Below are 16,800 nucleotides of genomic sequence, written 5' to 3' on the forward strand. Positions count from 1 at the left end.
TGATCAAGACAGACCTGTCCAATGATCAAAAGGAAGGAACATTGACCCATGTCGCTAAAAACTCCTAACACAATCAATTTCATAAGATTTTTTAGTTGAACAGTTGTATTTTGTTGCCAAATGTTTTAATTAAATTATCAGATCGCTCTGGTTTATATGCTTTGAAATCAAAGGGATTGACTTCGTTATGTAATTGTACAGTAAATGTATTTATATAAGCGTAAGTTTACATATATATTTATATATCAGTTGTCAGGTTGCCACAACGTTACATTAGAAAATGAATATTTTCATTGGAGTTTCCGCAACTACCAACACGAAGTTCTTAGCAACATGCAACAATTCAATTATCCGAATTATTCTGCATTTCTTGTAGTTACTACTCTCTAGTTACTGACCAGTGTCCAATATGGTTTTGGTGTCCTCGGGGATAAGTCCGCACGCAATCCCTAGTGTTTGCAGTAGGGTCAAGCGATTTAGCAGTTAAGATTCCTAGATAAGTGACATAAATGGATTTATTTTCATTATTAATTTGAAAATGATGACACATTACTAGTTCTCGCATTACATTTTAGGCTACATTTATAAGTTATGTCAAATTTATTTCACGTATTATTTATTTGCGTACGTAGGTAACGTTTGTCCTAACATATAAATAACGCCTTCGACGAGTGTGTTCAAACATGGAAATATACATCGACTTTAACATTGTCGTAAAGTTATAAAACATTTAACATATGGTTAACGCAAACTGTGCAGTTCTTCTTTGATCAATTATTCATATGTTTGATGGTATGAATTCCTGCTTGAAGGACAGTGTTTTAAGAACGTGTTTTGAATAACTATGGAATAATTGTTTGTTTCAGTTAATTAATGAGTTAAATAAACGAGTAATCAGATTGTTTGCTATTTTCTCCTTATATGCTATGGAAGTAATACACTAGACAATAATCTTAATCCAGCCATTTGTCTTTTTAGTTATTCTCTTTCACCGAATCTTTACAAGGGTCAAACTTGAGATTAGCGATGAATAATAAGAAACTAAGTCATTGTTTAAAAAAAAAATCAAAATCATCAATCATGTTTACGTCGACGTTTCACTGTCTAAATAAACCGTTAGTTCACAATTCAAAGTCACTGAAGATGCTCTTTTAACCATGCAAAACATGAAAGAAACTGGGAAAATAGTTTAGGACAACATATTTTTAGAATTTATTAACACTCATTAGATAGTTTGATTGTTTGATGCAGGACGAAAATATATTGTTTACTCGAAACTGACACCCATTTGACAAACGCATACAATTGTGCAATGTTACCGGAGATTATAGTTTACAAAGACAGCACCTCAACCTCTAAATGATTTAAATTTGATCGTATCAAAGGAATGTCTTACCGCATTGATTGTACACCAGAACTATGCCAATACAAATCAAAATTAAAATTACTTTCTTCTGAAATTCTATAGTTTTTTAAACAAATAAAATGAAAATTGAAATTTAATGGGATGACGATATTGCAGATTGTTTTGTTGCAGTCTTTTTTAATTATCATTTAAAAGTAATCCATTTCACCCTTAAAGTATGTTTTGTTTATGTTTGATATAAACTTGAATACAATTATCTGGTGCACGTGCTTGTCATTTACTCGTTATCGTTGATAAAAATTGTTGTTAAATGTGAACTAATGATTGATGCATTTAAAAGTATACACTTATAATAAAATAATGGAAATACAGCGCTGACAAAAACACGTTTCGTCATGTTTTTTTTTCTTTTACATTAGTTTTTTTCTCTGAAAATAAATCCGATATTCGATCGTTTAGCTTATCTCTGTATTGTAATATAGCTCAATATCAGTTGAGCCATATTATCATAACATACAATTGGACGACGCATGTACAAATCATTGATCATAGAAATCATCGAATGCTTATGATATCCACATATTAAGTCATGGATGAAATACTATGGAGTTATTCTGTTAAAATATCTAATGTGAGAACGGACTAGACGTAGACTCTACTGTTGCTATTACTACCATTACTACTATTACTACTACTACTAATACTACTACTACTGCTACTACTACTACTACTACTACTACATTTACTTTTACTACAACAAAAAAAAACAATACTACTATATTACTTCTACTACTACTACAACTACAGCAATTACTTCTACTACTACTACAACTACTACGACATCAACTACAACTACTACTATCATACTACCACTACTACTACTACTACTACTACTACTACTACTACTACTACTACTACTACTACTACTACTACTACTACTACTACTACTACTACTACTACTACTACTACTACAACATCATCATCGGCAGCAGCACCAGCACCAGCACCAGCAGTGGAATCACCATCATCATCATAATCATCATTTGTTCTTCCCCCTCATCGTGCTATCAACATATGTTCACCATCGTCATCACCATCATAACTTTAACATCAACAAACGGGATAGCATTATTTATTCATCTTTAAGTGATTGAAAACAATAAATAAATTGTTATGTTAATGGTATTAATTATATTCGTGTACAATCATAAATTTTCAAAATGTATCTTTGAATCGGGAACAAACAGATGGCCAATTAGTAATAAATAAGATTTTTAATGTCCTTCGTGTCACCTCTTTACTTTCGATTAGCTCTGTTCATTAGTTTTGTTGCAGTACAGTGGACACTAATTGAGGGGGCTAGGACGCTCTGTTACTATAATAACCAAAAATCAACAAAGCAGATAAAGCAGCGGGATTGTCCGCCAGTAATCATCTGTTTGTATTGGAGCGTACAGTTGAACAATGTAGGGACGGTTTAACCATGGGCCGCATGGATGAAACTATATTTTAAGATACTGGTGTGTTATAACATCGCTTTAAAGCAAACAGTGAACGGGATTTATTGAACTCAAATGTGTGTAATATGCTATAACCTTGTCTCCGAGAATTTAAAATCATTATTAACTTGTCCGTATAATAGGAATAACATGCGCTTATTATGATAACACGGACGGTAAATTGTTTGATGTAAAATGACGTTAATATTTGATTTATCGGCGGATCAGCGAAGCTTTCATACAAGTTTTTAAACCGATTTATGTGCTATCGGTGAGGTGTTATTGGCAAACGCCTAATGCCTTAGTATAATGATGCATTATTATGGAAATAAAGAAGATTATTTATCGACGCGATCGGATATCGCCGAGGCAAATAATTTGATTATACAGGTACGAAACATCGACCGGTGTTGCTGCTTAAGTTATGAAAGTTTATGGCTAAACCGTCCAAAAGACAATTGAATGGAAAAAAGTTGAAGAACTTCGTTCATTGACGAAATGCGTGGTTTATGGAAATTACTTTATTAGCTCCGCTACAATTATGAAATAATTTCGCTCAAAGAGATCGATCATTTTTATTCTGATGATGGTGTACTTTGTAGCGGAGTCAATGACTTGCTCTAACATTCATTCATGTTCTGAAATATGACCACATATTTCAAACGAATAGAAGACTTGAAAAGAAGAAGATTGCTGACGGAAAGATAAATATTTATGAAAGACTATAACTCAGTATGAATGGAGAAGTATTTTATTTCGAAAAAGCGAAAGTATTTCGGCTAGCGTTTTCATATATTTTGCAATAGTCTAGTCTCAAGTATTTTATATTTTTATAAATTGAATGTATAATTGTACGTGTTTTGTAAGGTTGCTTAAACTAAATGAAAACACAAACATCGAGTTAACTAATAAAAATTAAAAGTTTATTTACTTGATTTAAATTACTCGGTTAGCTATTAAACATCGATGCCAAAAACAATTTTATTGTAAATGCGTGTGATATTAATGCGACAAAACAAACACTTACACTGGATATAACAATATTGTATACGCAACAAGAGCAAAGATCATGACGTGTACAGTAACATGGTGGGAAATTGTGGCGGTCCTGCTTATGAACGCGGCACTCGTAGTTTCAGAGTTTCCAGGTGAGTTCCATTGTCCTTGCTTTGATACTAAGTATACGATCGATCTGACATATTTGTTTTCATAACATACAATGAAAAACTAATCCCTTCCTTAACAGCATATTTTTTACCCAAAACGATCACTTTATCCATCGTTCGTTGTTCAATACAAACATGTAATTATTCGTTTGATCTATTAAATTACAGTTCACTAACCGTTATGAATCATTTGCAGCTGTTTTGGTGTGTTAAAACGAGATTATTGATGTAGTATAAACTATCCATTATAAACGTCGTTGATTTGACCCAATATAAGTGGCCTGTTTTAAAGTATCGCTGTTATATGAGACAGTTTTATTTGTTCTCTAACTAAAACTACGTAGATAATTCAGAAGCTTACATATTCAGGCAATTGTCGTTTGTATCATATCACAAATTTCATGTGTGGCAGATGCGAACGGTAAACACGGATCGATACCTTAGAAAATATGTATTGAGCCGCGCCATGCGACCAGCATAGCTCAATACCAGAGCACTCGCCCATTCTGGTCATGAGCTCAGCTATTTGCTATAAAGCCCCGCAAAATGTCGGGGTCTCATTAGCAGACTGATTGGTCCTAAGCAAGAGTGTGCTTGTCATATTTGATAAAACACTTTTTCTCAAAACACAACTCAACATGCCTAAGAAAATTGTAAGTATGTTTTTCAACGATCAATTGCATACGCAAGAAGAACTATTCGATATGGCATTATCGCCCCTATATATGAGTGCAAGAACTAGTTAAAACATTTAAACTGTTATTATGTTTTCAAGAAAATATGTTTTGTTTCATTAATCTAAATACTTAGGTAAAATCGAGCGTTTGCATATATGTGGCGAAAATGCAACCCGTGACTTCTGAAGTACGATAAAAAGCATACATTAATCATTAATATTTATCTGCCTTCGGAAAAAAACACATACATTTTCTTTTGGATTCGTCCCTAGACGTATCCTGTATTAGCCATAAATATTTCGATGCATAATCCAGACGTCGAATCGGAAAAATCTTATCATTTATCGCAGATTTTGCTTACACATTCTGCATATTCAGCAATGCTATTATAATTGTGTGACTTGTTGGAGTGAATATATTCTGTAAGACAAACAGTTTTGCGATATTATAACGGTTTGGATCATCGTTTTACCGAAAACAAGTATGACTCTTATGGCACAACCATTTCTTACATGAAAACTGCACTGTTTTCATATACAAATATTATTATAATTAGAAAATGATTGTGGATTTTCCGGTTTGTATCAGTCAATCAACACCATTTTGAGTTATGATTAGTTGGATATAAACCATTAGGGATATGGCGCAAGTATTGTGTAGCCACAATATATTAAATATAAAGTTCATCATATGAGAACAATATATTTGTTATGATGTTCTTATAAGTTTAGATGGAATTTTATTTTACTCGTTTTCTTAAGAACGATAAGAGAACGCCTTGTTCAAATATTTGTTTCTGCACGTGGTTTACCATGTGCATACCCGAATATAAGTTATCATTTTTACGATGCAATAAATCAGATAACCACATGTAAAGTTATGATATTAAAACAACACACGAAATATTCTCTGAAAGCAAGCAAGTATGCACCTATTTAAAGTGATAGACTCTGCAGTTTGGCAAAACAATCCGCAAGAGTAAGCAATCTATTCTTAAACCTAGGCTCAGATACAATGTGATTTCTTCATAAGTAGGCCTTTGGCGTGTAGTAGCAGTCCATGACAGGATAAAACACGCATAACGATTTAATTATGTTGAGTTAAATCGAAAATAACTAGTGTTCGCGTCACTCTACAAACACTTTCAGAGGGTACTTGCCCTAAACCTTACCACCTACGTAATTGCGCAGCAGAAGATATTAGAGAAAATAGTATTGCTTGAAGCAACATTGGGCATTGATTTTTGGTTAGTTTACGATTTCAACATTATCTGTACTCATACATTGCCAGAATGACAAGGTTCAAAAGGAAATGCAAATTTGTAACAAACGAAATACAACACATGACATTAGCATATCATGCACATCTCGTTTCGGATAATCGTTAATTGAAAAATAAAACAGCTGTGTAACGCGCATTATGTATAATTGTTTTCAAAGAGTTTAAAATATGGCTTTAAAACGCAAATGGCGCGCGTAATATATATCACAGTTTACACGGGCTATAATCACACAAAGGGCAAACGTTAGTAATCAACTTATTTTCCTTGATATTAAAACTTATTAAACAACTTTACATATTTGCTGTCAACGAATGTATGCATTTATCCAACGATACAACAATATTGATATGGTAGTTTTAATAAAACTTGTGCATTCTGTTACGTGAACGAAAATATATCCTATCATTCAATTATACAAATCTACTTTCTTTGACCAAGGTATACAATTTCTATTCGTAAAATACCTTATATTATTGGTGTCATCTCTTTTAGCTGGCAATCGAACACAGTGTTAAACATAATGAGTTTATCTGTCTAGATGTATGTGTATTGTTTCTCAGCAAGTATAACGTAGTTTGTGATACCATCAAGCTTCTTCTGAATGATGCGGTGTTAACGTCATTTGCTGGTTATAAATAACGAACGGTTACATCGCGGTGAACTTTCGAGACAAGATTGCTTAGCAACATATGTCCTGTCATGAACGTTTTATCAGTGTGTTTATAAATACGGTTGTTGTAATAATAATAAATTATTATTTACAATTCAATTATGAAATGATTCTGTCTCAAATAAGCTTTTTCTTGATGTATAATTGAAGCCAAATAATCATCATAAGAATATCACATAAATATAATTTACATGTTTTTATTTGTATAATTATTGATGTAATGTGTTTGTTCACTAAGTTCTAATTGTATGCCCCGTTCAACTATTGAAATGCCTTGCATGTTTTTATATTCTGTGATTGTTTTGAAAAATGCTGTATCTTTGAATTAAAAACATTCAAATACTAACGAAACAAATACTGACATCAATAGTCAACTCGTTTGAAAATATTGAAAACACACAAGTTTTAGCGACTACAAACATTGTTTTGTAAATTATTGACAATATAAAATATTTAAAAGCAAGCAACAGTAATTGTTTGGTTCATTAAGTATTTTGGATGAGTTACAACATTATTATTTCAATATTGTTCTGATACTGACACAGCTGAACAATGATGATTTGATCTTATTATCTTGTTATTTCAAACAAACATCAACACCCAGATGATGAAAACATATTTAGCAATGCCGTAATATACTTTAAGTCTGCTGCTGCATGTCATATTTCTACTTTATTTGAATCATATTTACGGTAAATAACAATTAATAGAGATTTGCTTTACATGGATATTTGGATTGAACTACATTTTGTTATATTTCGCTTACAAAATACCAACTGCATAACTATATCATTTAGACAATAAGGAACAAGTATTCATGTTCTTTACTCTGAAAAGTTAATTAAAGCGGTATTTATCAAGGGTTTATGATTAATTAATATTCCATATTGTGCAATAATGAAACAGAGTTGCTTACAACATTGAAATACAAAAATTCTCTAAAATAATAGTTGCGAATTATATTATTTGTCCTTATGTGTTTTATGGATACAGTCCTTGATCTTCGACGCTTTTTTTCAGCTTCCGGTTTCAACGTCAGACCGGATACTCCGGCTCCCGAGTTCCTTCCGAGTTCCTTAAATGTAACTTTCCGGCGCGGGGAACTGGCAGTACTTAGATGCAGCGTTTACAACCTCGGAACCAAAACGGTTTGACGCTTCCTCTCTATTTATGAACTTAAATGTAATGTATTACCGTTCGGCGCTTAAATAGTTCTATTTCTACAAATGCAAATTTGAAACAAGAAAGGATAGTGCATTTTATAACTTATAGTCGATAATCGTTTGGTTAGAGTAGTTTGATATTATTTATTAGTGTTTGTGTTTAAATTATCATAATGTGCGTAAACTAGCTAGCAAACTGTTTCTTGATCAAAAGAATATTTGTTGAAAATAGTATATCCTATGCACACTTTGCAACGAACTAAAAACCAGTAAACAGTATTTGGAAGCTACTTTTATTCATAGTCGATTGATCTTCCCCGATCGATTCACGTATTTTAGCAGTCGATTACACGGTTATATTTGTGATACAGTTCAAATAAAGACTTGTTGATACCAATGACAAATGCTGTTGTATTTTCGTTTACAAATGAAGACCAGTGCAATAAACAAAATGTGGGTATGGAAGATTGACTGCGTCATCGTGTATCACTTAATATTGTATTTCTGTTTTAATTCTTTATAGCGGTTGAAAAATACTTAATATTTTTAGATTATTTTAACTCTCTGATTATACTCAATTGTGTCTTTCTATGTTGGTTTATTTTTACACTTGGTTTTAGTTCTTTTATCTTTTGATTGAAGTATTTGAGTATCAGACTCTTGCATTTGTCTATTTTTCTTCTCTTGATTGTTCATTTTATTTCCTCTTTCTTCAAATTTGTAACATTATCCATAATGTGTATATGATAGATAGAATAGCAAGTAAACATGATTATTTAATCAAATATTATTATAATCTTTTACGTAGATATGGATTGAAATCATTAAATTTATTATAACAAGTTTTAGGTAAATTATATTTAAATATGATGATGTATTGTTTTATTACAAAATATTAATTTATTAAATATATAAAGCACACATTTGACATAAGATTGAAATCTGTAAGTATATAAAGTCCTTTCATTTTTGGCGAATTTTTACAATTTTTGGCGCCATTTTTTATGACGTCATTTTTGACGTCATCATGTACAACGTCATTTAACGTTTAAAAACATTTTCTTTGTTATTTAAATTGTGCAGTCAAAAGATGTACAAATGTAGTTAAATTATAAATTCCATTGTTTTGATAAAGGCATTATGCCGAAACGTAAAATAAAGGAGTATGATCAGAGAGTTATACTTATTTAATATCCGTTAGGATAATTCTACTAGATTATTTTATGTTTTAAGTGTGCATTTGGTGTGAATTATGGATGCCTCTTATTTAATCAGGCACTGCCCTAAACGGTTAGATAAACTCTGTTCATTATGTACTAATATATTGCTTACATCTAAGCATAACACATAATCATTCATGAACATAATTCGACTAACATAAATGGCCAATATCATGATTGCATACCAACTCCAGCGATTTCTAAGTAAATCATACCTTTAATGATTTTATTGCATAACTATTGCGCACCCTTCACCAAGTTTTCAAGATATCTCAGCCTGTCAGCAAAAATCGATGTCTAATTAAAAGCCAAGAATGCAATACGTTTGTGCTGGCAAAATGTCTCCGATCTGTAAAATCGTAACCGAGCTTACTTTAGTCTTATTATATTTATATTTGAGTGGTCTTTGAATGTCGATTTCTTCTAGTATTCCTAAAGCATTGACTTATAAACATTAAGTCTGATTGTGTTTTATATGACAGAGCTGCAAATAAATATTTTTTTCTTGCATCTTTTTTTAATAACCATCATTATGATTTTATTTGATGTACTTATGTTTACGTTTATACACGAGTTTCCGATAATATTATAAAGCTATATTTATTTGTAACTAAAACACATACTGGAAAGGTAGATTGTAAAGTTAATTAAACTTTTATAAAAGCGTGCATACTTATATCTACCAAACAAATGTGTAACAATATGTTTTTATTTTCAAGGTTGTTTGGAGGCGTCAGGAAAATTCTTTCCCATTGACATCCGGCACGATGACCGTTGTTGCCGACGACCGGATACAGATTGGTCACGTAGACTTCAAGAATCAATGGGATCTTATGATAAAAAATGTGCAACCGGAAGACGAAGGCGTGTATGAGTGTCAGGTGGCATCAACCAATAAGAATATACGCAGAATGGTCTCTCTCACTGTGATTGGTTGGTTCCTTTTTTGGCATTTGATGTCATTTCCGCTTTTCAATTTGTGTGTGTGTTAAACATTCCGTTTGTCTCTATCTTAATTAAATCCTTTAAGAAAAAGTTATGCATATGTTTAAAATATTCATTTTTACCACGATGCACCATTTTGTTTATCGGTATTTATACAGTTTGATAAATACATTTCACATAACAACATTTTTTTGCAAATAACAATGTGCATAAAAATATGTTTTTTAAAAAAGTGTGACTCGTTTTGTATGATCAGTAATTATAATCTAACTATTTATGTGCAACATGTTAATTTGTATTCAAAACGGAAATTACGATAGCACATTTGCGTAAATTCTAGTGCATTATTTACAGTACTTTTTCCAAATGAACACCGAAAGAACATTTATTTTCGGGGCCAATTGGGTGGAGGTGTCAACTGAAATAATGGAGTTACGGATCAATAACTTTAGTTTGTTTTGACTAAACATTAAATTTAGGATAGAGCAAGCTTTCATGAAGAGCTAGCTAGGTCTTTGCTCAACAACTTGATTTTGAATGAGAGTACATGTGTTTTGCTTACATGTTGATTTTAAGTGGGGTACCATAGGAAACCATTTGATTCACGATCATGGTCACTTTTTGCTAAAACAGAAAACAAATCCGCTCAATTTCTTTTATATATAATGAAAAAATATGACATTTCTGCAGTGAAATAACAGCAGTGAAAAGAACAAATTGTTATTTTTACCGGTGAAAAGAACAAATTTTCGAAAGTCCTTTTTCTATTGTTATCATAAATAATTATATATATTTTTTTTTCTATGATCACGAGTGAATTAAAATCGACATTCCACCGAACCCAACACATTTTCTTTTTATTTTATGCTTTTTCACCTTTTTTTTTACATTGTATTTGTAAAAGAGTTTAACTGGAGTATTTCGCTGGTTATAATGACGTTCACACTAATGACGTCATTTTGTGTTTTGAAATGTATTGATGCACGCCACGGGAGAAACTCCGAGAAAGGGTAACTTTTCATCGAAATGGAAACAGCTGTTAGTTATTTTCTTGAGAAAGGGGCATAAAAGAAACATACAATTTGTTCATGTCAGTGTAAGATCGTTTGTTGTTTCACTCGTGATCATAGAAAAATAATATTTTAACTCGTGAACATATAATTTATATGATCACTCGTGAAATAACAAACGATCTCACACTGACATGAACAAATATCCTCTATATCTTACATTTTAAAGCGGGTATTTACATAAAGGCCTGGTTTAGAATTGCTTTTGGGATCAGTAACATCACAATCAAGGAATTGATAATATAAGTAGAACAAGTTGTCCGCTGGATAACGTTAAAAATAGTTATTGTTATAACATTGTATGTGTGTATCTTATATTAAAATATGATGGATTTTCAATGTCTCGTATCCCTTACCCCATTCCCCAATGTTATCCGTTAATATGTTGTGCGTGTGTTCACCCTTTGCATAATTTCAGATTCAATAGCAGATGCCAAGGAAATTTCAATCAGCGAAGAACAGTACGTTGAACGAGGCGAACCAGTCACGTTACACTGCAATGTCACGGGGCAGCACTATACACCGGATGGGATAGACTGGTTTCGAAACGGCGAAAAAGTGACGTCGGAGAAACGAATGGGCGTACAATTGTTAAAACATTTATCAATCGTTCATAGAACGTTTACTAGTATTTTGAGCATAGAGAAAGCAACCATGGAAGACAGTGGTGTGTATGTTTGTAGGTCGTCCAATATGCAAATTGCTTATACGAAAGTCCGAGTTTTAAACGGTAAGGACATATTGTTGTTGAGTTGTGATAATCATATATACATAATACGCTAAATATGTTTTTATTTTTTTTTTAATATTTACTAAGAACTGTAATATCTTTGACATAAGCTAAGTGTTTTATATGATAATATGCTATGTTAAAGTGATGACAACATACATATAGTTTCATAATGAATACAATATAGTCATAGTAAACTTTTTTGATCTCATTCGCATGTCCAACTAGTTAAACCCGTTGATCAAAAGTGTTTGACCCTTTACTTTGTACTTTCATAAAAGTTCTTTCAATGTTAAAATCGTATTAGCCTATATGCTTCCGTGTAAGCGATTGACAAGATTATAATCGTGAGATTAATGCTTCACATTTTAATTTCAGCGGAGACGTCCAATAAAAAGCGAGGTAAATTCAGTCAATTCCTGTAATAAATAAAGAAAATAAATACGATGGCAAAAATAAACATTATTATCAATCCATAGAATGTTCACGTTTTAAACAGTTTAGGCATGCATATTACAATTTTGTGTATCGATATATAAAGGAAAAATAAATGCAAGAAAAGTTACGTGTCCTGAAAGTCATCATGTGTTATTGTATTGCATTATATTATGTGATCACGACGCTGTTTTAGCAGTTCTGTTTGTATCTTTCCAGGGACATCTCATGACGCGTTTATTGACGAACAAATGTCCAATTGGCAGCTGAAGTCATCTACTTCAAATACAAGGCAGCCGATATTCGCGTTTATTTGCTTGTGTTGTTTGCCGACGTTTAAACATTTCTGCACATGAAATGAAGGTAAAATAACCCTTTTAACGAGAAATAGTTGGACTGAGATCGTGAAACTGATTACAGCGTCAACACCGCATTAACCACGATTGTCAACTTTATGCTTTTATTTCTGATATGACTTTGACGTCTCTTGACGCCTACAACACAACCCGTGGAATAACAAACAAGCAAATGTGCCTCGAGATAAACGGAGTGTATACTAAACATAGGAATACAACTCAATTCCGTGCCAAGTTCTCAACTCTGAATTTTTCCCGGTCGTGCTGAAGATATTACGATATCGAATATAGTCTATGAATCGTATGCGGGTGAAGACCCGGCTTCAGATATCGGTAGTATACGTCATTACCGTATGTCAGTCATTGAAATGTGTATGTGCTCCAAAACGTGTTCAGCAAAGAATTTGCGCCAGTTATTTTTATAAACAATAATTTGTGTTCTATATTTATTCCTGCAAAACAGTGAGATGTATGGCTTATATGCGCGTAAAGTAAGTGTCTAAGATTATTATCTTCGAAGTTAATAACATATAAATATACGTTTGATCCTATTCATATGTAGGTATATTGTATTTCATATAAAATAAGCTGTATATTCATGGAACAAGGACTTACCATTTCTCCTAATGTTATCGGGGAAATTGTTTGTCAAACAAAAGTAACTTGTCATGGCGGCCGAAAGGATCGAAGGATTTTATAAATACAAGTTCGATTATGTCTGTAACAATCTTATTACAACATTGTCTCGTTTTATTTATAGATTAATGTTATTTATTTACCGGTTGTGCTCATTAATGGATAATGTTATTTCTATTATTTTAAGACGGTGTTCACGTCACGATTTTGGAATAACACGAACTTTAAGAATAGCCGACTTGATATATATTTGCCTTTTAAATATATGAACAGAGAGACTGTGAAGAGCAAACTTTTTTAAATAAATGTCAAAACATACTTTAAGACACTACTCTCTATATAATAGTGTTTACAAAATAAATTGTATCGATGGTATTATCATGTTGACCAACTGTGTCAATGAATCTTGTTAAAAGAGTTTCTATTAAATCTTCTATTAATGTTTGCCTTCTTAAGTGTAAGGAAATTATTTTATCGATATATTTGTATGCTGTAGTGTTAAAGAATGACATAATTTGGAAAGTGTTCCGATGATACCGACTATACACGATACACTCAGCTATTTGAAATATGCATTCCATCACTTACGAATTATTTTCTTATTTGATTATATTTAAGTTTGTTAACACTGAGAGAATATAAAAATGTATGGATTTGCAAAATTAAAGCGTTCGAATAAATATAGAGCTGTGTGCTCTACAGTAACAATATTTATTTTCAAGAAAATACAAATTACAAAACCTTTCGCAACTCACCATTTACGTTAATCAGATCGTCCAAAATCACACATTTGAGCACTATTGTTTTCTTATCACGTTCATTTCGTTATTTATTCGTGGGTAGACGGAAAGCTTACGAAAACTGGTCCTAACTTCTTGATGTATACAAATAAAGTATTGAAGTTTGTCTAGACTGATTATTCTGTGATTCAACGTGCAACAAAACATATATGCGACTAAATATAGAGTTAAATAATGAATTTAAAGTGTTAATGGATGCAATCAGTTATATCACGCCTTTTACCAAAGCGTCTCACACGAATGCTGGCTTACAGTGATTAATTTGCGTTGGAACTTAAAATGTTTACCATGCAAACAGCTCACCAGTCTTTTCTTGAAGTGAGTGTGACATTTTGAGCATGAAATCATAGCGGATAATATTTAGGCTAATCGCAACTTTAAATTAAATTAGTTTTTTCTTGTTTTTAAAACATGACAATTCTATTGATTTAAACATATTATATACAGTGAATGTTCAAAACGTATAAAATATACTACAAACGATTAAAAATTACATTAAAATGACTACACTTCCAATTCCTTACCACAATGGTTCAAGTTTATGTTCATACATTCGGCATCGATATTTATTACTAGCATTCTTTATATTCGTTTACTTATTAACGTTGTTTAACCAAACAATCAAACAGACTATGTAATAAATGATTATATTTTGGAGGTCTTTTTTTATTCTTTTACACGCACTTACAATTATAAGAGCGTTTTACGGAATACGTTTAATATATCAGGGATTCAACGATATTTTAAAGTAAATGGCGTTATACATATTGTTATTATTATTTTACATATAATTTACATGTATAGCTCAGACTATTATGGCAATTAAAAGTTTATATTAGTTTTCTTCAGTATGAAAGACAAGCGTAAGAATTCTAGTAAAATACACTATGGAACATTATGGAAATCGCGGATGATTGGATTTTTTTTGCCGTGTGCATAATCGAATGCTCGAAACGTTTCAATTAAAGGGGTCTTTTTAACAGATTTTGGAACATATTGAAGTTTGTCATTAAATGCTTTATATTGATGAATGTAAACATCGATCTAAAATGCTCCAATAAAAAGTCCAGAATAAAATCTAAAAAAGAAAAAAGTAACCCTCAAAAGGGCTCGAACCACGGACCCCTGGAGTCCTGGAGTAAATGTCTGCAACTTAGATCAATCGGCCATCCGTGCTCATACAATGAAGGATGTATTGTATACTTTATATAAGCAATCCTCATAGTTTCACAAAATATAACGACACCAACAAAATCTCCGAATTTTTCAACCGTTTCGCGTTACAACGCTTTATATATTGCAGGTTTTTTAATCGTCAAAAGATGCATATACTGGCTTTTTTTAGAGCATGGTAAATGTTCAATAGTACTGTTTCCTCACAAATATCATAACTAAAACGAAAATTTGCGAATCTAAAACAACTTTTTTCATTTTTGTCAGTTTACCAAAACGTCAAAAGGCCCCTTTATGTGAACCATTACACTTTACTCTCGTATAAGCTCAATATTGGCTTTTAAAATTCTATTTAACAAATCAACGAAAATAATGTTCATTTAGTACACGTACATATAACTTTAACACTCGCCCTAGGTACGCAAATACTGACGTTTATCACAATCAACATATAACATCAAAACAACATGGAAATAACAAAAAAACAACATGGGAATTATGATAGATACAATTTGCAGGGCATTATTCGCTGTACGTCTTAACACATTGTGATTGAAGGCATCGTATGTTTAATGATTTCGTTTGCAATCTGACGCTATTTAATCAATATTGAGTGAATGTAACTCATATGTTGCAAAAGAGGCAATTCTTCATTACATTCCAAATCTATATTTGAGATTGATGTAAAGCACGGTTGTTGGTGAAAGATTGTTGAATAAATTACAGGTTCATTTGTGGAATTCAAATAGGTAATAGATTGTCATTTATATACTTAAATTTTCACTATCGGAGGTCTTAAAATAGTTTCGATGCGATATGTGTATGTTAATATCCGGCTATGGAAATACATATTTACCTATTATGTTGTTGGTGTTTTGTTTAAACACCATGTTTAAAGGATTTCATAATCATAGCAAAATACTGAAAAGCTCCAATAGTTCAGGTGGACGATATTTTAACATCACACAAGTATGTTACTATTATGAACTGTTTACTGGACATGTAAACGCCCATATCTTTATCTGTATTTAATTAAATAAAACAACACCGTCTTTTAAATATATACACTGTTGGTCGTTTATTGTACTGCATTTGGTTTTATCTCTGAACAATAATTGAAATTCGTTATATAAATTTGCGCTCTAAAGGTCTTGCATCGTTACCTACAATCATACATATATTTAATTTCTTGTGAGCCCGATTTAAGAAGTGCTTTCATATACAGCGGGATTGAATACGATATAGTTGACGATAGGGTTCACATAAATGTCGCGAACGTGCCTAAGTTGATATAACTTTCATTATTTTCACCGCTACCATTGATGAAAAACATTATCTTAATCCATAATATCAACAGCTTAGTAAACGATCGTAGTAAAGCCCACATTTATTAGCAGTATGTCGCAGCTTTATCAAATGGATATTATTGAATTTTAAAATTGACAAAATTAACGAAAATGATAGCACACGACTGTTTATATATATATTGACAGATAAGAAATGCAAATATTTTACTTACGTTTTGCTTTGTCCTTTGTTTATTTTTGTTGTGTCGAAAATAATTTTTCTCCCTAAAATACTATTACGAACACAATTGATTTCTGTAAAAGTA

The 16,800-nt window shown here is 31.8% G+C and overlaps 1 protein-coding gene across 1 annotated transcript; it reads left to right on the forward strand.

Moving 5' to 3' along the window:
- The first annotated feature begins 3,694 nt into the window (after positions 1-3,694).
- Positions 3,695-14,025, forward strand: LOC127844040 (lachesin-like). The gene is made up of 6 exons (XM_052373995.1): positions 3,695-4,013; positions 7,681-7,808; positions 9,763-9,976; positions 11,477-11,788; positions 12,167-12,190; positions 12,443-14,025. Exons 1-6 carry the CDS (start codon positions 3,935-3,937, stop codon positions 12,577-12,579), a joined length of 894 nt encoding a protein of 297 aa, XP_052229955.1. The 5' UTR covers positions 3,695-3,934; the 3' UTR covers positions 12,580-14,025.
- Positions 14,026-16,800: the final 2,775 nt, after the last annotated feature.

Source organism: Dreissena polymorpha, chromosome 9 (assembly GCF_020536995.1).
Source record: "Dreissena polymorpha isolate Duluth1 chromosome 9, UMN_Dpol_1.0, whole genome shotgun sequence".
NCBI lineage: Eukaryota > Metazoa > Mollusca > Bivalvia > Myida > Dreissenidae > Dreissena > Dreissena polymorpha.

What these genes read in the sequence shown, in the direction of transcription:
- LOC127844040 (XM_052373995.1), top strand. Translation starts at nt 3,935, where the DNA reads ATGACGTGTACAGTAACATGGTGGGAAATTGTGGCGGTCCTGCTTATG. An exon ending in GAAAGTCCGAGTTTTAAACG is followed by an intron (nt 11,789 to 12,166) that starts GTAAGGACATAT and finishes TTTTAATTTCAG; the next exon opens with CGGAGACGTCCAATAAAAAG. An exon ending in GACGTCCAATAAAAAGCGAG is followed by an intron (nt 12,191 to 12,442) that starts GTAAATTCAGTC and finishes GTATCTTTCCAG; the next exon opens with GGACATCTCATGACGCGTTT.